At 36.2% G+C, this 22,513-nt stretch overlaps 2 protein-coding genes across 4 annotated transcripts in view; one reads left to right on the forward strand and one right to left on the reverse strand.

Moving 5' to 3' along the window:
* Galk (N-acetylgalactosamine kinase) overlaps positions 1-22,513 on the reverse strand; it is a 60,456-nt gene that overhangs the window by 28,924 nt on the left and 9,019 nt on the right. The window contains exon 4 of the mRNA XM_074176526.1: positions 13,318-13,426. Coding sequence (XP_074032627.1) covers positions 13,318-13,426 — 109 coding nt within the window. The remainder of the gene's footprint in view (positions 1-13,317; positions 13,427-22,513) is intronic.
* LOC141482737 (uncharacterized) lies at positions 272-11,776 on the forward strand. 3 transcript variants are annotated; one of them, XM_074176527.1, is made up of 4 exons: positions 272-2,429; positions 6,795-6,912; positions 7,034-7,104; positions 11,581-11,776. In XM_074176527.1, the coding sequence occupies exons 2-4, from the start codon at positions 6,815-6,817 to the stop codon at positions 11,712-11,714; spliced, it is 303 nt and encodes a 100-aa protein (XP_074032628.1). In that variant the 5' UTR covers positions 272-2,429; positions 6,795-6,814; the 3' UTR covers positions 11,715-11,776. The 3 variants fall into 3 exon arrangements, 2 of the variants coding, with proteins under 2 accessions (XP_074032628.1, XP_074032629.1); XM_074176528.1 differs by lacking the exon at positions 272-2,429 and having other exon boundaries at positions 6,003-6,912; XR_012465694.1 differs by lacking the exons at positions 272-2,429; positions 6,795-6,912; positions 7,034-7,104 and adding an exon at positions 8,196-8,795.

Consider the following 22,513-nt stretch of genomic DNA (forward strand, 5'->3'; position numbering starts at 1 on the left):
GTTGTGATAGTTTTGCGAACATAATCCAATTCTCGAAGCTATTCATTACGTAATGCAGTTGGCATATTTTTTCAGTTACTCTATTTTCAAAGTAAAAACCTAAATTTGTTTTTTTTTTCAGAACATGTGAGGGTGAAAAGATTTACTTGTGACGTGTTGAGCGTAGAAGCTAAAGGAGTCAAACTGAATGATGCTGCTTGTGGGATCCACTGTCTGTTTTTGGGGAAACGAGGGGGATGGTGCGATAATCGAAGAGTTTGCAATTGTAGAAAATGATTCGCCTCAGTTGTTGTTGATATGTTATAATTCAATTGATGATGATACAAATTTTCGTTACGTTTATCTATGACCGATAACTTACTGATTTTTTGTTTGCCAATGGCATTGTACGACTGTAGATGACTGGTAATGCAATACCTAAGACGAATAGTTTCAATTGAATAAATTAACTTTCAAATTGCCACCCGACTGAAAAGGAAGTCAAATAACTATCATAACCAGAAAACAGGTTTGACTTTCAAAGCTAACTATCACGGTTATCAGATATAGTTTATCAATAAAATGTTCCTAGATTTTCAAGGTCTTTTTTCCTCAATAATACAAAGGAAACCTCAATTTCAATAATTGAAACTGAAATTTAAAATTTCAAAAGTTAACGAGAAGTACCAAATTTATTGGAACTATTCGTTCCCCACCCTCTGGCTCATACAAGCTAATAAGCCTGATGTAGTCCTTCTCGACCACCAGAGCAAGACGATTTTCGTCGTGTAGTTTTCAGCTCCTGGCGAGACGAATATCGTCCGAAAAGAGGAGGAAAAACGGATAAAATATCGAGATTTTCTCTTCGAACTCCGCAGACTCTATCCAAACCACTCTCTGTCAAGATGGTTGTTCTGATGATTGGAGTCCTTGGTGGAATGGTGCCCTCTATACTCTCGAAACTTAAAATCATACCGTTCTGCCGCACTAAGGCAGAAAGCCTAGCCGGACAGATGCAAAAGGCTGTCATTCTGTGATAGATAGATAGTTTATTTGACTACGTATATGTATGAAACATTTGTAGCAAGTCAGGTGATGAATCAAACATTTAAAATTGACTACTACCTAAATAAAATGAAAACATTAACACTACAGTATGATGAAAACACAAGGCACCCCAAAGGGATACAATAACTTTTAAAATACATTATTACAAGCAGCACTGTATAACAAAATACAATAACATTTTTGAAAGAAATTATTACACGCACTCTCGTTTAAGATGAATCCGTTCCATTACCATGGAAGCAGTCATATATTCATCTATACTATAAATGCCTTGATCAATGAGAAATTTTTTCATGCCCTTTTTAAAACGTGTCTGTGATAAGTTCTTGACAAGATATTGTAAAGGTAACATCTAAGGAATTCTTGAAAGATTTCTATAGATTGAATTTAGCAGGTCGTATAACATTAGCACCACGTGTTTCATAGTTATGAAAGTGGGAGTTAGTTAAAAGATGGCCCTTAATTTCAGGTACCTCCAGCAGTGACTGAAAAATGAAAATCGATGGAAGAGTCATGATTCCCAATTTTTTGAACAACGGACGACATGTGTCCCGATATTCCGCATTAGAAATTATCCTTCCAAAAGTAGGTTATTGGAAGAAAATATCAGTCTCTGGGTTTTTTCCATATTAAATTTGAGAAGATTCGCATTGAACCATTTTTCAGCTTGGATTTCAGCAAGTTCAGAGATTTTCAGTCAATTGTTGCAATTTTTGTCTGAGCAGACAATAATTGTGTCATCGGCATAGAAAACACATGTATGGTGTGTGGGATGACGGAAGGACTGGGCGTCAGCTCCCATGCGGTTTTTGATAGTTCAAAACGTATTGGAAAGGTAAAAAAATTCGAAATGTTGGTATCTCACGATTTGAGTCATCGACAGAAATTGTCACGTTTGGAAGTATGTTCTTCTCCTCTCCAATCGACCATCATATTTTCAAGCACTGCCATGACTTTTTCACCGGTAGAGCCTTCTCTCGAGCGCACAATTTTTATGCTGACGGAATTTATTCATAAAAACGAACAAAAATTTTAGAACAATCTGAAACTTCCAGTCAATTTACCATCAAGATGCAATGAACTTTTGAACCAAGCGGACACTCTTATTTTTATTAGCAATCAGAATCTTTCCTTGACCTTTCATAAATATATTTATAGCTCGAAAGCAGTTGCCGGATAACCTGTAACATTTACTACGTTTCCCTTAATAATATTGACCTGGTTGTCAAAAATTAACTGGCCCAGTTCGCGATATGAAAAAAATTAGTTCCGTTTCTATAACAGATGGATGTATTGAATTTGACATGAAATCAATTGTCGCAACACAATTTTCCCTGAACTATTGGGCTATATTGCATTTCGAAAAAGTGTTTACACAATCGGTAAGTATAAGTTATTCAAAATATTATCTGGCACTCATTAGATAATGGAGAATTGTTAAACAAACATTGTGAATGAGTGATGAATGACTTTTCAATTGCAAAATGAGATTGTTCATACAGTGTGATCTATTATGAGGGGCACATCAACCTCATTCTCGATGGAGCTTACTGAATTTTGATGATAATCAATGACTTATTCAAGTTACAGTTTTCATTGAATTGTTTTCAACAATAGTGTTCAGACTCCAACACAAAACTCATTTATAGGGACTGTCAAAGATGCGTAAGAAGAACGGCAACAATGTTCAATGACAGGTATCCCAACAGTAATTGAAATATAATAATTATAATAATAATATTTATTTGCCAAAGAATCAAAACTTACACTTTCTATTCATTATTGAAGAATGCAAGTAAACAAATACAGAGAAAATTCACAAAGGCTAACCTGCGCGTGGATCACTGAGGTTATTATACAATGAATTCTAAAATAAGTAACTAGTTATTTTTAAATATACAGGGTGTCCCTGGACTTCCTCTTTTCCTCTCGGGACTGTATAGATGGGGTCAAAATATCACCAGTACTTCATATAACTTTTTTTCCTAAAATCCTTCGTTACCAAGTAACGGGCCCTCGAAGTTACAAAATGAAAAATGTTTTTCTTTGATAACTTTTCAAGTGAATATTCAAAATCATCCAAATTTTGGTAATTGACTAAACAAATGAATTCCTTCGATGAGCTTTCATGCAGGAGTCAGTTGTTTTGCTACAAAGTCAGGAACGGACTACCCCCGATGGTCCACACCCCAAAACTTTGAAATGACAGATATTTTTCAATATTTTTCAACAAATTAAGGTTACTTGGACAATTTTATGAATAAAAGTACTCGTGTGGAAAGTCGATCGGAGCAACGAGTCTTGATAAAAATGTAGTTTCACTCGACGACATCAAACCCGCTCGTCCACCATTATTTGAAATGAATAATTATCAAAGCAGAAATAATAATGATAACGTTAATTCAACAACATTTATCCTAAGATGTCTACCATTATTCGAAAATATTAGTTTTTGAGGAAAATGGAAATGATAGGTAAAATGTTCATAACGAATTTTTATAATGCAAACACGTTTAACTAACGAAACTCAAGAGCCTCAAGAGCAAACAGAAATGAAAAATCCGCTACAGAAACTGCTCGATATGACCACCTTCTCTCTCTATACATTTTCTTAGTCTGCGAAGACACCCTCTCTGTACTTGAAATAGCATTCCAGGGTCGTTTCGTATGGCTTCACAATGTAATGTTATTCTATTCAACAATGCATCTCTTGTGTGAATAGGTGTGGCGTAAACAAGGCTTTCTAGATGCCCCCACAGAAAGAAATCCAATGGATTTAAATCCGGAGACCGCGATGGCCATGAATATGGCCCACCTCTACCAATCCATCTATTGTGGAAAATATGGTTCAGATGGTCACGCACAATCAAACTAAAATGAGGAGGAGTGCCATCATGCATAAACCACATATCTCTTCGGGTTTGCAATGGAACATGTTCCAAAAGTCCATTCAAATCGTTCTGAATGAACTCCAAATAACGTTCTCCATTCAATCGGTCCTGTAGAACAAATGGTCCTTTAAGATGGTTTCCTATGATACCAGCCCAAACATTCACGTTGAATTTCCGTTGGTGTTTGGTTTGCAATATCCCATGGGGATTTTCTTCGGCCCATATATGGAGATTATGAGAGTTGATAACTCCATCTCTACTGAAACCCACTTCATCAGTGAATAAAACTCGATTAATAAAAGTCATATCCTCTCTTTGCCTATCCATGAACCAATTGGCATATTCCAGTCGTGCTGGAAAATCTTGAGGTGTCATGGCATGTACCTTCTGGATGTGAAATGGGTGGAGCAGTTGTTCCCTAATTATTCTATGAATAGTGGACTTGGATGTATGGAACTGTTCTGATAGATTTCTGATGCTCATTGAAAGATCATCAGCGACGGCTTCCAAAATATTTTCCTCCAATACAACGGTGCGTACAGTCCTAGGAGCGCCCTCACCACCTCGTTTTGGCAAAACTGTACCTACAATAATATCGAAATAAAACAACGTGCTCAAATTAATTATCAATTATTACATACCTGTCTCCCTCAAGCTGCGATCGACACGCTCGAATGTTTCTCTTGACGGTACCGTTCGATTGGGAAAATGCTCGGAATACAGACGACGAGCTTCTGCAGCATTACAAAATGTTCGTCCATAAAATACATGCATATCTGCATATTCATTGAATGTAAACTGTTCGGCCATATCAAAAAAATTCAAAATATCCTATAGAATATTGACAATACAATGATAGTCATATGACAACGCACCACTCAACAAAACAAAATCGCATTCCAGTTTCTCATTTTTTATCAAAACTTTCTAAAAGGTTTTTTTGTCAACATCTGTGAAAGAAATGGAACATAATTATTCCCTGGATATTTTTCACCTGATCATGTGCAGCCGTTTTTGTATTTCATTCGTTTGCTTTTTATTAGTATAGTAAATATTTTTTCCGATGTGCGTTTTTTCAGCTAAATTTAGATTCGTGTTAAAGAATTTCTCCCATAAAATTATAATTATCAGTGAAACTTCTCAACAGTTTAGCTGTGAAGAAGAATTTGAAACATTCGAATGTTGAGTTTCATGAGATTCAGATAACTGATCAACACGAAACGTGATTATTCCACACGTATTATGTACATACAAAATATGGAATGAATTCGATATTTCATAGTAGAGTAGCTTGTTAGTTTAAAAACACCACGAATCTACAGAACTTGATATTTCTTTTGAAAAAATATCTGCTATCACAATTGTGACTTAAACTTCCATATAGGTACTGTACTTTTTGTTTACGACTTCATTTTAGCATACTTTGTATTATTCCTGTTATAAATGTTGTTGAATTTACCTTATCATTATTATTTCTGCTTTGATAATTATTCATTTCAAATAATGGTGGACGAGCGGGTTTGATGTCGTCGAGTAGAACTACATTTTTATCAAGACTCGTTGCTCCGATCGACTTTCCACACGAGTACTTTTATTCATAAAATTGTCCAAGTAACCTTATTTTGTTGAAAAATATTGAAAAATATCTGTCATTTCAAAGTTTTGGGGTGTGGACCATCGGGGGTAGTCCGTTCCTGACTTTGTAGCAAAACAACTGACTCCTGCATGAAAGCTCATCGAAGGAATTCATTTGTTTAGTCAATTACCAAAATTTGGATGATTTTGAATATTCACTTGAAAAGTTATCAAAGAAAAACATTTTTCATTTTGTAACTTCGAGGGCCCGTAACTTGGTTACGAAGACTTTTAGGAAAAAAAGTTATATGAAGTACTGGTGATATTTTGACCCCATCTATACATTCCCGAGAGGAAAAGAGGAAGTCCAGGGACACCCTGTATAGTAAATTTATAAAATATTGGTTAAAAAATCGGAAAGCAATTAAATAAATAAATAAAATATATGAAATAATTTCACGATAGTAAACAAACACAAACACAATCACATAATATCAAAATACTAATGAGGAAATAATGAAGAAAATCGATAATACTAATTACATACATATATATAATTGATATGCTGAATGGAATTTATAATTTATCAAATGATACACAAGTAGATACGATTTTAGAACATGGATACATTTCAATTTGCATTTTTGAGGTCTATCAAACAGTGTTATCTCATTTCTTGGTTTCATTTTGATCCATTTCTTGGCTTCCCGCTTAAATAGGGACAGTAAATTGAGATTCTTAATTTCAGTTGGAATTTTATTGAATAGTTTGGGAGCAAGAAAAACATAACATCTCTGTCCAATAGTTTTAGTCATCTGAGGTACTTTCAAGGCTTCTTTCATATATCGGGTGTTGTATATATGATGTACGTGTTTGCTTGATGAAATACGTTTTCTTTGGTATACTAAGAGTGTGAGTAAAAAAGTTTGGTGAATATCAAGAAACCCTGATTTCCTATAAAGATCATTACTAGAACGGTCACGTTTTTTACTGAGTATAATTTTTATGAGCCATTTCTGTATCAGATGGAGTAGTAGAAAGCCAAAAACTTTCTTTCCCAAAAATTAATCACTCCTAAAAATATAACCCCTTCAATTCATTTCTGTAGTGTTTCGAGATTTTTCAGGTAGTTGTTAGTTACTCCACCCCAAGCAATAATTCCATAATTGATGTGTGTTTGAACAAGTGTATAATACATGATGTGAAGGTGATGTATATCAAAAAAAAATTAAATATTTGAATTTACTCAAAAAGAATCGGAGTTTTTTTATCATGTTACAGATGTGAGCATCCCATCTCAAATGACTATCTACTGTGATACCGAGATATTTAACAGTTCTGTTCTCCATCTGAAGCATAGATTGGTTTTCAATTATAACTTCAATTCGGTCGAAATCGGGTAAGTTTGGTTCATAATTGGTCAGTGGTAAGTATACTATTTTTCCAACATTTACTGTCAGAAGTTTACTATTGAAGAACTTGAATAAAACTGGTAGTGCATTTTGGATTTTCTCTTTCAGAGTGTTCCAGTCTCGATCTTTGAAAAAAACAACCGTATCATCAGCAAAGCCAGTTATATCTCCAGGAATGGGTAGGTTAAACATCTCATTGATATGAAGTATGAAAAGAATAGGTCCTGAAACAGTGCCCTGTGGAACTCCATAACGAATAGCTTTATTGTTACTCCGGGTGTTATCTATTTGTACACATTGTTGCCGATTATTCAAATAGCTATTTATTGAATCCAATGATTTTTCCCTAAATCCTATGTTATCGAAGGCTTTTGCCAAATCAATGAAGACACAGATGGCCGGTTCCTTAGTGTACCGCTGCGTACATCTTTTTGATTAAATCGGCCATTGCATCTAGTGTTGATTTACCCTCCATAAAACCAAATTGACTATCAGAAATTAAATTGTACTTTTGTACAAAACTGAAAATTCGTTTTTTTATAATTTCTTCTATTATTTTACTAATATTCGTTTCACCACAGCGATTTTCAATATTTCTGGAAATACACCAGCTTCCAAGACCAAATTTACGATTTTTTTAATGTGATAAATTAGGAGGTCAATGCATTTTTCGATGGTCTGTGTTGAATAAACCAACAGATTTTGTGTTTTGGATGAAACAGTGCCAATGGAAGTTTCAAGCACCTTTACTGTCCCTTCGCACTGTAGCACGCCAAATAGCAATGTCTCACGAATCAGTAGGGAAAGAACCAACGTTGAATTAATTCCGACCGTGTACAGTGAACATTCTTCAACGGCTCTTTCAAATTTTGTGACACAATGATGGATTTCATAAACGATTTACGGATGAATGTACGTTTTCACTCAAGTGGCAAGTTAACAAACAAAATTGTCGCTACTGGAGTGACAAAAACCCGCGACTTTTCAGGGAAAGTCGTGAAAAGTATCGAGAAGAAGTGAACGTTTGGGCTGGTATTCTTGGGAATACTTTTATTGGACCTGAGGCTGAGCCTCTGGCGAAAAGCATTTACTGCAAGTATCCAGTTGTTCAGTTGTTGAAATATCAATAAAAGTCATTACGAGAAAAGTCAAAACCTATTTTTAAAACGATTGAATAATGAGAATTCATCCCATTTACAACAGTTTTTATGGCAGATGGATTGGTCCAAGAAGGGCAATAGAATGGCCAACAGGATCTCCCGATTTGGAAGATTCGAAGGTAAGATTGACAGCTGCGTGCAGAGAACTTCGGGCAGAAGTTGGTTTGAATGTTAAGGGGGATTTTGACAAGGTTTAAGAAAAACGAATAACATTTCCAACATTTAGTGAGATTGTCATTCCTAAAAATGTCTCCTTGAAAATGAATTTGACGTGTTTTTGATTATTTTTACATCACGAAATATAGAAGAAAGTACGTTTTCAAATAGACACCCTCTACTGTAGATGAAAGGATTGTTGTTTCCACAGTAACATCTTGCGTATTTTTCATTTCATAGTGTCAACTTTTTCTTGTTATGAATTATTCGAATACGAAAACCAAAGCTCGTCGACTGGTCTATAACAAATTATGCGATGTCCCAATATGAGATGAAGGAATACCTGAATTTCCTTCGTTTTCTCTGAAATGCCCGATCATTCAAGTATATAACTCTCGTGAGAGTAGTTGATTCGAAAGTGTATGCAAATTGTGTCTCGTAAATCATGAAATTCGCTACTGTATGTTGTTTAATAATATGCTGCTTCTTAGTGAAAGTTATCTGCAAACCAGAGAGTGAAAAAGACGAAGCAGAAGATATCCAGATAGCGGAGGGTTAGTATTGATCAAATATCCGGTATTATTTCCACATTCGAAAATAATTAATTATTCCGGGCTTCCATCGTATACATAAGAAAAAAAATCATTCATCTTGTCAGTGTCTCCCATAATCATTCGATAATTTCGAATCCATTCAGGAAAAGTGAGATGAGAGGCATTATTATTTTAGCAGGACATTGTTCTTTCAGCAGGACAAGGCATAGGACAAGGTATAGGACAGTGTATAGATACATAGTATAGGTATAGATATATACACACATCGGAAAAGTCTAGGGATATTTTTATAACATACTAAATATCATAAAAATATATGCACGAGGTCGTTTAATTTCGATTAAATTAGTACACTCGACCACCCTGTAGATTTCTATGGGTTGAACAAAGCCTGCAAAAACGGTAACTAATCTTTTATCAAGTTTTTTACAAACTGTAGGTTTTCGGCTGAAATGAATAATCTGAAAGTGTCGAGTTTGTACATTCTATGCAGTTCTTGCTCAGCAATTGAACTGGAAATATTGTGCTTTAACATGGAACGCCATTACTTACCATTGGCTTCTTCAAGGTGGCATGCGACAAAATGATGTAGCTCTTCGTTTGGGGGTCTCCCAAAGTGTTATCAGTCGATTGTGGCGGCGTTTCCATGAAACTGGCAGTCCAGTCGAACAACATCCAGGGCGAGGACGCGCTACAACTGCAGTTCGAGACCGATTTTTGGTCTTAACCGCAAGAAGACAACCGACAATCACAGCACCTGAGTTGGTTAACGTGTTGCAGCAGACGCACCAGGTAACCATTGGTCGTGATACTGTCAGAAATCGACTGCATGAAGCAGATCTCCACAACAGAAGGCCACTTAGATGTCCACCTTTGTCGAGAGGCAATCGCGGTAGAAGATTAGAGTGGTGTCAAGAACATCAAAACTGGGATGCAAATGATTGGGCCACAGTTTTGTTTACAGACGAATCCAGATTTGGATTTCATCCAGATTCTCGTCGAGTAAGACTGTGGAGACGACCTGGAAATAATGAACGTTTGAGACACGTCCAGGAAGTCCACACATACAGAGGTGATACAGTAATGCTATGGGGCGGAATCATGATTGGCGGCAGAACCGATCTCGTTTTTCCAAATCGCTCCCTCACAGCTCGACAGTACCTCGACACCATTCTTCTACCTATCGTCCGTCCGTTTGCTGGTGCTGTTGGTGAAAACTTCCACCTAATGCACGATAATGCTCGTCCACATGTCGCGCGTGTAGTGACTGACTGGCTCACCAACGAAGGAGTTGATGTATTGCCATGGCCAGCACAATCACCGGACCTGAATCCCATCGAGCATGTGTGGGACATGCTTCAACGAAGAATTACTCCGCATATGGGGAACATTCACACAACGTTTCAATTGAGAGAGCTTTTAATCGCTGAATAGGCAAATGTACCTCAACAAGACATTGACAATCTCATTTTGTCGATGCACGATAGATGTAGGGCCGTAATTAACCAGCGTGGAGGGCATACTTTGTACTGATTCCAATTGTTTTTGTATTATGATTTTTTTCGGGGTGCCAAAGAAGAGCCATATTTTTTTTTAGTTTTGCTTATATGCGCACTCAGTATTTTTGACCATTTAATAAATTTTGTTGTGAGTTACATTCGTTTAATAATCACCCGTCAACTTTTTTTTCCCTAAAGCGATCTAAAAAAAAAATTATTGCCATTTTTAAAAATATCCCTAGACTTTTCCGATGTATAGTATAGGTATATAGTAAATAGTATCGGTATAGAACAAGGTCCATCACATTATTCTTTTATCAGGACAAGGTCCTATCACCGTTCTGAATGCTGAGCCATCCATTTTCAGAATAGAAATTCTTCAACTGCATTGATTGACTCAAATAACCTGGACTCCACTTTAGATAGTCTCTGTGTGTGTGAACAACACAATATTTTCACAATATCCTCATTTGCTTCAAGAAGTGGATGGACCACTCCGTAATTATCGACGGCAATGATGGAGGCAAATGATGGCTGTGAAAAGGAATTCGATGACACATTGTTTCTTTCGATAGTTTGAGTATTTATGAGTTATGTAAGGTATGAGGGGTAGCGATAGGAAAATAGAAATGAATATTCTTTCATGAATGTTTGTTGCATTAGTCGGTTGCTGTTTCAAATATTCAAATATAAGGGTGTTACAGTGGAAGTTTAGTGTATTATTTCCAATTCGAACTTCACATATGCAAGTGTCTATGATGTCAGAGAGATGTTTGATACTATAAATCATAATCTGCTTTAGCATGTAAAGATATTACGTCTCATATTCATCAGAAACACAATTCACATCCATTGAAGTTCCTCAGGGAACTATCTTGGGACCACTTCTATCAATCATTCACATGGATTATTCATGCTAGCAAATTCGAATGATAAAAAACATATGTCTACCCAGCTCGATGTATGCAACATCTCTGTTTTGAACTGGCAAAATGGCCTCGTAATAAGCCCGGCTAGAATTCAGCTCATGGTATTTCCCACGTGAAAACTCAATCTTGACACACACAGTCGCCATGAACAACTAGGCCATATAGCTGAGTAACTGTCATCCTCAATGGCGGACATCGATGTTTCGGAATAAAACACGCCTTATTGCCTCTTGTATAAAGATGGAGAAGTAGAAATCCAAAATCTTTTTTCCAAATGATTAATCCCTATTGAAAATATACCCCTTCCAACTATCGAACTACTTGTTTTTTTCTCACAAGGTATATTTCTATTTTCAGGTCAATCACAAACAAAGACTTTGGCGTGCGAAACTTTATTTGGCGACGCGACATGCCACACCCTGTGTCGAATTCAAGGAAAAAGAAAGGGGCACTGCAATCATAGACGAATATGTGTCTGCAAACCACATTAATTCACTATTATTGGAAATGATATTGTTAAGTGATAAAATATATAAATTCTCAATGATTGAAATCTTCAGTTTCTTCTCATTCATGGTTGGACTACCAAAGATCAAAAATGAAAGCAGTAGTATCTAATGATGATAATAATAATAATAATAATAATTCTCCTATTCCTCGAAACCTCGAATGTCTGTAGAAAAACTCATTGAACTTCATCTGAGAACTCATATAGTATATACCAAGTCATGTCGAACGGCATGAAAACTAAATAGTTACCGAATGGCGGCAGTTTCTTTGTACGGTATGGGCGGCGTGGACCTCATACTAAATCTGATCATTATTTTCATTTGGGAGGTTTTATATGGTATTAACTAGTAAATTTATCAGACCCGGTACATTAGTATTCCATTTACCGGTTCGAATTGACTTCGTATAGACTATACGAAGTCGAATTGGATTTGTAATTTTCAGTAAAACTTATCATATATAATGGAAACTTATTGTTATCCATTCGTATTAGAAATTATACGCAGTTTTGGTGCATAATCAGAATAAACACAGACACAGTTAACATAACACAGACCGTAATTTTGAGTTGTTTACATTCCCATGTAACTTCGGAATACCAACAAGCATACATATTTGTATACCAGGAACTCAAAATAGTACACTGTTGATCGAGAAGATAAAACTCTTCTGATTTTTTTTTGTATCATTATTTTCGACAAAAGAAAAAGTTCAATTGAAGATAATACTATGTAATAGAGACTATGTTTTGAAATTGTGTTAATTTTACCACCTGAATCTTTTTGAAGCAAAATTTATCCGTATCTATCACCTATATTGGATTCTTAGAAATTAATCAAATGCTCCAACACCAAATATCATAGACATAATCACAATAGTTGACATAAGAAAGTTCTAATGCATCCAATAGATTTTCACACTGATATTGGGATAACCGCATAGATAGACATTACATGTATAACAGTTCCCGTTTTATGATTATAAAATTTTTTCATCAGTACTTCTTTCAAAATCGATCGAAAACGATGATCATGACATCACTAACATTTGATATAAACGTGGCAATAATTGGATTCTCTTCTTTTTCCTGAATTCCTGTTGTTCTGACTGTTGAAACTTCGATTTTCCTCCGAAATGGAAAAGTTTAGGTGTTGCTTCTTGATGCATGCAACATTTTTTATAGAACTAACGAGTAATATTGATTTAATAGTTTGTTTTTGCAGCAACTGTAAAGATCTATTGGCATTTACCTTCATTTTTATGTTTTATGTACCAAACCAAACAAGACAACAGGAAAATTCAGATATATTGATAACAAGATCATGTTTTTTGAAACCATTCGATTGAAATCTTCATCAATTTCACATTGAGGTTTCAATGTTAGAAATGGCAGGGTTTTCATTCAAAATAAAAATCTGCAGGTCCATTTGGTTTTATCTATACGATAACTATGAAAGATGGGCGTTGTTCCATTATCAATCACATTATCCTAGTAGATTTGTGATTCCGTCAACAACACCCACACCTTTCCTACCCAAAATATACCCCGTAATTATTTCGCTACTGTAAGAAGAACATACTCACCCTCATTGGCCAAAAAAGCGATGGCTTGGTCCATTCCGCCTCCTTGGGTGCCAATGTAGCGTTCACATCCTGCGCACAAATTCGCCATCCTCTCCTTTGACATCGGATTCTGCAAATGATGAAGGAGATTATGAATAACTTTTATTGTTTTATGTGAAACGGCTCAAAATTCGACGATCTACATTCCCGGTTCAAGTTAGTTGATTTCTTTCGCATTTTTTGGGGATTCGAAACCGAGTTTGACAGGAAACAATTATATACAGGGTGTATCAACGATAAGTTGATAAGTTGACAAACGATAGAAATCAATGATTGAAATAGATTGATAGAATTAATCGCCAACTTTCATTATCAAATTTGCACTATATACAGGGCTATTCAAATTCGTTTCTGTACATGGGGATCTCGTAAAAGATAAGAGATAGAATATCGGTTAAATTTTGGCAAAGTTGTGTATTTTAGAGACCTATTCAATGATGTAAAGGAATCGAAATTAGCTCTTTTGGTTCTGGAGATTACAGGAAAAACCAAATAATCCCAAATTATTTTTTTGCCTATATCTTCTTCATTCGCAGACATATTGAAAAACTGTCCACATTTTGCTATTGGCACTTGATGCCAATAGCAATAGTGATAGTTCTTTCATCTTTGAACTAGGCAAAGACACTTTACGGATAATGTCTCACAAGTAGGAACAATAAAAAACTGCAAAAGATTCAGAACTCCTACCTCAGTCTTATTCATGGAGTGCATAAAAGACACACAAGTTGTAAGGAACTTAATGGTTCAATGTGGTTAACCGGAAGTTGGTACCTTCTGAGTGTATTTATCATGAGACTATATGACAGGATTACATTTCAAGCTGATGTACACAATTCGAATGTATGACATAAAGGATTATTAGCATAGAAACAGAAGAAGAAACTATAGGAGAACTTTATTGGGTCAGAAATCACATATGTAACACCGGAGTCCTAAATCGAAAGACCCCAGAAGATCTCCAGTTAAGATATGTCTATAACACGCTTCTCAAGCAGTTCTTTTAAATGTTTACTGCCGATTCTGGAATGAAATACCCCAGATGGTCTCCAGGAAAGATATGTCTATGATACGGTGTTGTGGTATCACTTCAAAAATTAGGTGTATTCACGTTGTTGTTTGTCTCCCAAAATTTGCGAGCAGATGATATTTTACGACAACGGTTTTATAATTTTCCTCATTAACATCCAATTATATCTTCTCTTGACTGAACACCACTTGAAAAACAATTACTGGGACAGCCACAAGATGACACCTTTGTCTCCAAGCTCGAACACGAAACAACGAAATGGTTTTATTTTCGACATTATCTCTCACCTGGGATCCTCCTCGTACATTCAATCACTGATCCTGGCAGTGTCTATTTACACTTGAAGCGGGTTGGCTTTTAGATGCCGAAAATGGGCGCAACGAAATACAATTAGAAATTCCGAGCCACAAAAGATAAAGGACGCCATAATGGAGCAGGATTGAAATTAATGGAATATTAATGTAATTCTGTTGGTTATGTATAAAGTTGCCTGAATGGATACAGTGAAATTTCTAGGTTTACATTATTTATATCATTATCATGTGACGTTTCTGTTCAACCAGTCGGTGGTGGTTGGAGGCGTTCAGCTAACTATATGTATAGTGGCATATAGGTTGACTTGTGGTTCTTGTCCAAAGCTTTATATTGGTCAAACAGGAAGAATCTTTTCTCAAAGCATAAAAGAACATTGAGGTGGTTTCTTGAATATGTAGACCATTTCCACATTTATGAACCATCTTTCGACAAAGGGGCATCATTTAAGACCAAAACACAAGCACTATAAGATGTTCTTGAGCCGCTCTTAGAGAGGATCCTGTGCGAAAGTAATAATTCACATTGTTCAACTACGACTATGAATTATTGCTATTAGAAAAGTGAGAGTTCAAACTCAATCTTTTGGAATGTTTATGAATAAATTTCGAGATTTTTGAATTGAAATTTGTGATAATGAAATTAATAAACGAGTTCTTTATTTTGAAGTGAAATTGACAGATGAAAGTTTCAAAATGGCGACTGGTCGTCATCTGGAGAAAAATAAATGGAGAGGGGGATTTTGTGACCCATCTTTTTGAAGCTCCTGACAAATGCTTCACAACCCTAGAATAAAAGTAATGTCAATATCTTCAACTACTACTAAATGGTGGAACTTTTAATGATTGCCTGCATACATTGACATTTAACTACATAATATGAGATAATAAGCTTGAGATCAGTTCAGAAGAAGCTCGAAATGGTTGCCTTGAACTTTTTGACATATAAACAGCCTTTCGGATATTTCACGCCGAATATTTTCGAACACCGTAACGTCAATATCTCTACAAATATTTATTATTCTCTGTCGTATATTCATTATTGAGGCAGGTTCAGTTTCGTACACCTTTTGATTCAAGTAGCCCTATAAAAAAAGTCCAAAGGTGTCAAATCTGGCGAGCGAGCTGGCCATTCTGTAGGACCTCGACGGCGAATCCAACGAACGGGAAAAATAGTATCCAAATAGTTTCTTAGTTGTCTGGAGTAATGTGGTGGTGCTTCATCAGTGATGAGAGGGTCAACAGTAGTTTCCAGTTTATTCAAATACAGTTCCTCTGTTAAATTTTGATGAGGACAGAGGATAGAGAACAGATAAATAGAGATCCTACAATATGGTTTCCCAATAGTCCTGCCTAAACGTTGATTTTTTCTGGATATTGGGATGTGTTTCCGGGAAACGTGAGGGTTGATGTCACTCCAATAACGGTAATTTTGTCTGTAAACATTTCCGTTTGAGAAAAAGTACATTCATCACTAAAACAAATATTGTGCAGATAGGTAGGATGCCTGGCAATGGTTAGTCTAGTTCATATGTACTTGTTTTGTAACATTTTTCAGCCCTGTCCAATTTTTTTTAAATAAACAATCAAAAAAAGAATAAAAAAAATTTTTTCAAAACCTTAAAGAATATAATTTATGATTAAAAAAAAACGGTTCCTTAATTTTAATATTTAGTTGCAAAAAACGATTGTTAATTAACAAACGCATTTTTCAACAACAAAGAAAATTTTTTAAGAAACCATTTATTTCTATACTCTCCAACAGGTTAAGTTTCAAACCTTTCTTCTGGAAATGGAGGGGTTTGTATTCATTCATTGTCGAACTCATGTCCCTCTGAGATTGTCACCTCACAAACCACAAGAGGGGACTAAATCATCTGTCGGTAACAAATAAGACAGATGGGTATCCGCGGCTAAGCTAAACAGTGGAGACGGGAGTGGGTTAAACAACTTAGCAGATTTCAAATAGATCTTAATGGGCGCCAGGTAAATTTAATCCTCCAGATACCCTAAGTAACTCACAATATCAATAACTTACCAATTAATATTGGAAATAAAAGATAAAAATCCCCAATATGATTTATTCAGTAATCCTAACTTACATGGATTAACCAACAACGCTTCTAAGACAACAATGCAATATTCACACTACTACGCGATGTTCAAATGTCCATACCAGAGCGCGGTGTATCTAACCACGAATTCAATCAGCCATAAATTACGGTAGTAACGACGCTCAAAAAAACTACAATACGTCGAGTAAAACTACCACGAAAATTGAGTAGGTGAAATCGTAAATACTAGTATCGGATGGTAAGACAAACTCGTTTGCGTCGCGTGAGCTCAGGCGTAGGCGCATCGGTGTCAATCAGCAATCGTGAAAGGAAGAATATACCTCAATTTCCGTTTCACAAATATCTATGTCAATCAGGTATCAATAAATAAACTCTTAATCAATAAACGATAAACAAACACTATATCAAACAGGTATCAATAAACAGAAGGGCAACAATTATTCAAATAACTCAGTATATCACAAATATTCAATTAAATCAATTATAACTTGCGTGCTCCTTTTGGGCCACCCGGTATATGGTGTTAGGCTACCCTGTAGTATGGCGGAGATGGATCACCCTGTAGCACCGGAGATGGATCACCCTGTAGCACCACCAAGATAGATCACCCTGTAGCACCGGTGGATCACCCTGTAGTACGGCGGAGATGGATCACCCTGTAGCACCACCAAGATAGATCACCCTGTAGGGCACGACAAGCTGGACCAGTAATGGATCACCAAATAAGACCCAAGAAGAAAATAGGGGAAAAAAAAAGGAAAACAGGAACCCTTAACGAAGACAAAAAAAAGCAGGAAGAAAAACCCTACGGAAGAAAATTCTCAATCAGAATCAGATAAAAACAAGGTGAGATTCAACCCCCATTCAATAGGACTATTTGACTAATCAATACCCCTGGTATATTTTCATTTAAGCAAAGTAGCAAGATAACAAGAGTATATTTTTGGGTGCCCTGTATAACCATATGACCCGTAAAAATCAAGAAAATTGAATGAGTGTTGAAACCTCTCTTCAATACTAATATTCAGTTGAGATATAACGATGGAACCAGAAATTACTAAAATCATCAAAAACACATTTAATGGTAAAATTCTTACCCTGGCCAAGGGGTTTTCTATACGTTTCTTCGTGTGCGGTGCTCTGCACGGAAGTCCTACTGGGACTTGATGAGTGACTGAGGGCCTTCTGTTTCTTATGAATCTAGAGACGAGAAACGAAGGTTGTAGAATTGAAGAAATGATATCATAGCTAAGATCACATGAGAGATGCGACAGTGATTCAGATATACCTAATTTCGGAAATCCTTCCACCTGGCACGAGTTCGGTAACCACCATAAATCCTCAAAAGAGCTTAAGTTTCAGACTGCAAATATCCACACCAAAATGACCAATCAGTCTTCCACTATACAATCCTGACTTGTAGAAATAATCCCCGTGAAGGATGGCACAAATACAACCAAATATATCCTACAATCAGTCTGATGGTACCCTTTGAACTCCGAACCAAGCTCACCGAAGGCTAACTTCCAAATACTAAGCGACTGCCACATCTGACAGCTAACCAGTTGTTGCCACAGTGCATCCAATCTACACTACAAGCACCAAGGGGGCGCTGTGCACAACATCATACATCTATCAATTCCTCCACAGCCACTTGAGACAATATCAACAAGTCCATAACCCATCAAAACTCCTTCTCAAAGCAATGCAACCCTAAAACAACCCTTGACAACTTGAGTAACCGATAAATCCTCCACCCGTGAACAACTGTAGAACTAGTTCGGTGTAAGTCGACGGAACGATACTACGAAAGTTCGGCAGATGTCAACCAACAGCTGTCTCTTAACCTTGTTTACGAATATTTACAAAATATATTGTTCCAACCTATTTTCAACTATTTACCAATCCTTATTCATGCGATGGAATAGAAACATACAAGGTAAGTCGCCACATCCTTCCCTTTCAGTACAAATATTAGAGCATTCGTATTATTCAGATTATTTACCGAAAATATCAAACAGTATTCAGAAACCAGAGTTAACTAATATTGTTTTCCAGGCGATATGGCTCTAATATGTCAGTAAACCTTCTGGAAGTGATGAATAACAATCTATGCAAGAAATATTCTCGGAAAGGTATAGAGAATAAGGCAGGCAACGGCTGAAAAATGATAGGCGAAGTAAACTGAGAAACAAACAATAACAACTATTTCAACCTAGCGAGGAATTTCGGATCTCCAACGTCGATTGGCAATAGGAGAATGCGTAAGTACTGGTCAAAGCAGTTAGTCAGGGAGCATACATTTATTCTTATACATTTCAGGTATGGTTTTCTATGGAACGGAAGATTCCCATTAATATGATGTTAAATGAATAAAATCAACTTGTAACTGAATTACATTGTTAATATCCTCTGAATAAAGATCTTAAAAGGTAAGGTAGTGTTTTTGAAAGGTCACATAAGAGCAGTTTGATCTAGTGCTAAATTGAAACGTAACAACTTCTTTGAAAATGTAGGTTGGGCACACTGACAAACCAGATGTGTCCCTAGCTGTGACGAAAAGTTCGTCATCAATAAATGACAATTCTGTCGATTCCATAGTAAATAAACGAACAATATCTACAATATTTACAAGTAAATTTAGACCGTTACAAGATTAGATGACTGGCATATGTGGAATCTATTTTTCCGTTCTGAAAACTATATTTGTGTTCCTTTATGCGGGTTTTAAACGTTCTTCCAGTTTGTCCGATGTTTTATATAGTTACGTTACGTAAATAAAAACCGCTTCAATTTTTTCTTCCAATGGACGAGAATTGACCATTTTAAAGATTGTTGACGTGGTACCTTTCTACTAGTGAAACCAAAAACTAAATGAGAATATTCTAACTGAACAATGACGTTCATTGTCATACTTACATTTTTTGTCGTTTTCATTAACAAAGAATAACTTAACAAACCTTATCGGGTTGTTGGAATTGCCATATGGCAGATACAAAGAAATATTTCAGGAAATATCGATATTGATGTGTTTGTCTTCATGAAATTATTGAATGTTCCGCCATTTCGTAGTAGGTCAAGATATTGTCTTCAAATTCTAGGGTTGAGAAGTATTCGTCGGCAGCTTCAAAATGATGTATCACAAGACCCCCCTTTCCATTTCATTTCTTTTTCCAGATGGCGCCCTGTCGCCATCTTGAAAGTTTCGTCTGTCAATTTCGCATCAAAATACAGTATTCATGCATTAATTCCATTGTCCCAAATTTCAATTTTTTGAGTTGACCAGTCCAAAAAATAAAAAGGGGGGAACCTAAAGAAATTCACTGTATAACTTTTCATCTCATTTCACAAGAAAAGTACTATTGCACGAAGTTTCTCCTCAGCATCAATATTATTTTGATTCAGGGATTGACACTGGGTACATTTCCAACAATTTATTTTCAGGAAAACCTTGAGTTATGAAAAAATATTAATTTATGCATGTGAGCTGACCTTGTCTTGACCCCGTATGGTCACCATTCTACAGATAACATCGCCTATATTATTCAGGGGCCTGTCACGAATGCTCGTGTCATAGCAAGCATTGACGAGGCAACAATCCGTTCATAATCAATACTGATTGGATCAAGAACAAAATTAATTAAACGCATGATGGCCACCAACAGGAGACTAGAGATGCGTCATCGTAGAGGGCTAGATTGTCTTCATGGTGGAGTCATTCATATTGAATGTATCGATGGGATATTCTAGATATAATTATCCTAGGCTGAAAGTCCCGGGCCTGAGAGAGAAAACGCGTTTTTATCACGCTTTTATCAGCGTCACCTGTATGTATGTATGTTTGTAACTCCAGAATTATCGACATTATTGCTTGATCTATCCGCGGGCAGATGGCGCCGTAAGTAACATCCTTGATAGAATTCGAACTCACTTCACATGTATTTTTTCATTTGAACAAAGTATATTTTTATCATTATTTTATCACGCTTTTATTAACTTCACGTTTATGTTTTTTTGTTTGTTTGTTAACTCTCCTTTTCATTTCATATTCATTTTCGTTTGAATGCTCGGGATTTGTATTTGACAGAATTATCGACATTATTGCTATTCGCGGGCAGATGGCGCTGTATGTAACTAGCGCTATCTATGTGACTTTTTAGCCCATGTAGTATTGTTTCAATTATTGAACATCTAGGTTTCAGTTGGTTGATGGAAATTCATGAAGTTAATAACATTAATAATGAATGGTTTTTATTCACCGTAAACAAGTTACACGATTGCCGATGAAAAGCGAAGTTAGCTCTGAAGGATATTGCTATATCCAACGAAAAGTATGCACCTTGCTTTTCTCCTTTCTTTGTAACTTAACGCAAAAATGCTCGGACAGGTCAATTTTGCTTTTGAGGGGGACACATTTTAGATGTATTTTTCTACCTGTACCTTCAACCCCCTAGAGAGGGTGAGTAACAACCCTAAAATTTTAAATGGAAAGTGAGGTCGAGTGATATATCATTTGAAAGGGCACAAAATTGTCTTTCCAATGATACCTAATTTGTTGTATTTACTTGAATAGTTATAAAAAAAGCAAGAACATTTACTCGATATTTTTGGTGTTAATGAAAATGCGGAAAAACGGCATTTTCATGACTACTACATTCCTCAATTTCTCTCGTGTGTTTTTTGGTTCAAATAACAACAGCAGATAAGTGTACAAAAAGAATTTGGGCAAACGTTCATTGATTCAGTTCGGTTGCTTTTGAAATTATTTCAACTTTACTGGAAAAATGGTTTATTCCATTCCTGAACGAGTTGAAACTGTTAAACTTCATCATCAACATAATAGTTGTGCTAGACTTACTGCTAGCCTCTTTAATAACAGTCATCCCGGGAAAAATGTGAATGATTCGTACGTTGCCAAGTTAGTACAAAAGTTTGTCGATATCGGATCTGTCTGTAATGTGAAACACCAGCCACGGAAACCGATCAGAAATTAAGTAGTGGAAGTCGCTGTTTTGGGACATGTTCAATTGAATCATACTCAAAGTACCCGTTAGCTTGCTGCAGCCTCAGGTGTCTCCCGTTCGTCCATAATACGGATATTAAAAGCCTATAAATTTCATCCGTACAAAATCAAATCAGTACAGGAACTCAGTGAAGATGATCCTGATGGATGGCTACAATTTTGTGAACAACTGAGCTAGCTACTAATTGATGATCCGCACCTATCATTCAACACGTGCTTTTCCGATTAGAGTACATTTTTTTTAATGGAGCTGTGAATAGGCATAATTGCCGTTACTGGGATGACAGTAACCCACTCTTATTCCGAGAGGTCTATACCCAGTACCCTCAAAAAATCAATGTCTGGTGTGGCATATTAGGTAGTCATATCGTAGGGCCACTTTTTATTCCTAGGAATTTAACTGGTGAACATGTGAACAACATGTGAACATGCTTGAAGATACAATTGATTCTCTCATAACAAAAATAATTGAAAATGACCAAAATCATAATGATGATCGGCTTCATTTCCAGCAAGATGGAGCACCTCCTCACTATGTTGCTCCAGTAAGAGAGTTTTTAGATGACCGGTTTCCTGGACGGTGGATTGGAAGGAGAGGCCCCATCGAATGGCCTGCCAGGTCACCTGATTTATCGCCTTTAGACTTTTTCCTTTGGGGACACTTGAAAAATAAATGTTTTGCTACGCAGCCCGAGTCCATAGAAGATCTTCGCCAACG

The sequence above is a fragment of the Leptinotarsa decemlineata genome, unplaced genomic scaffold (genome assembly GCF_025532065.1).
Source record: "Leptinotarsa decemlineata unplaced genomic scaffold, Ldec_3_MD MMD2_tig00001719_RagTag_RagTag, whole genome shotgun sequence".
In the NCBI taxonomy this organism is placed as follows: Eukaryota; Metazoa; Arthropoda; class Insecta; order Coleoptera; family Chrysomelidae; genus Leptinotarsa; species Leptinotarsa decemlineata.

What these genes read in the sequence shown, in the direction of transcription:
- LOC141482737 (XM_074176527.1), top strand. Translation starts at nt 6,815, where the DNA reads ATGACTATCTACTGTGATACCGAGATATTTAACAGTTCTGTTCTCCAT. An exon ending in TTCAATTCGGTCGAAATCGG is followed by an intron (nt 6,913 to 7,033) that starts GTAAGTTTGGTT and finishes TTTCTCTTTCAG; the next exon opens with AGTGTTCCAGTCTCGATCTT. An exon ending in AGTTATATCTCCAGGAATGG is followed by an intron (nt 7,105 to 11,580) that starts GTAGGTTAAACA and finishes TTCTATTTTCAG; the next exon opens with GTCAATCACAAACAAAGACT.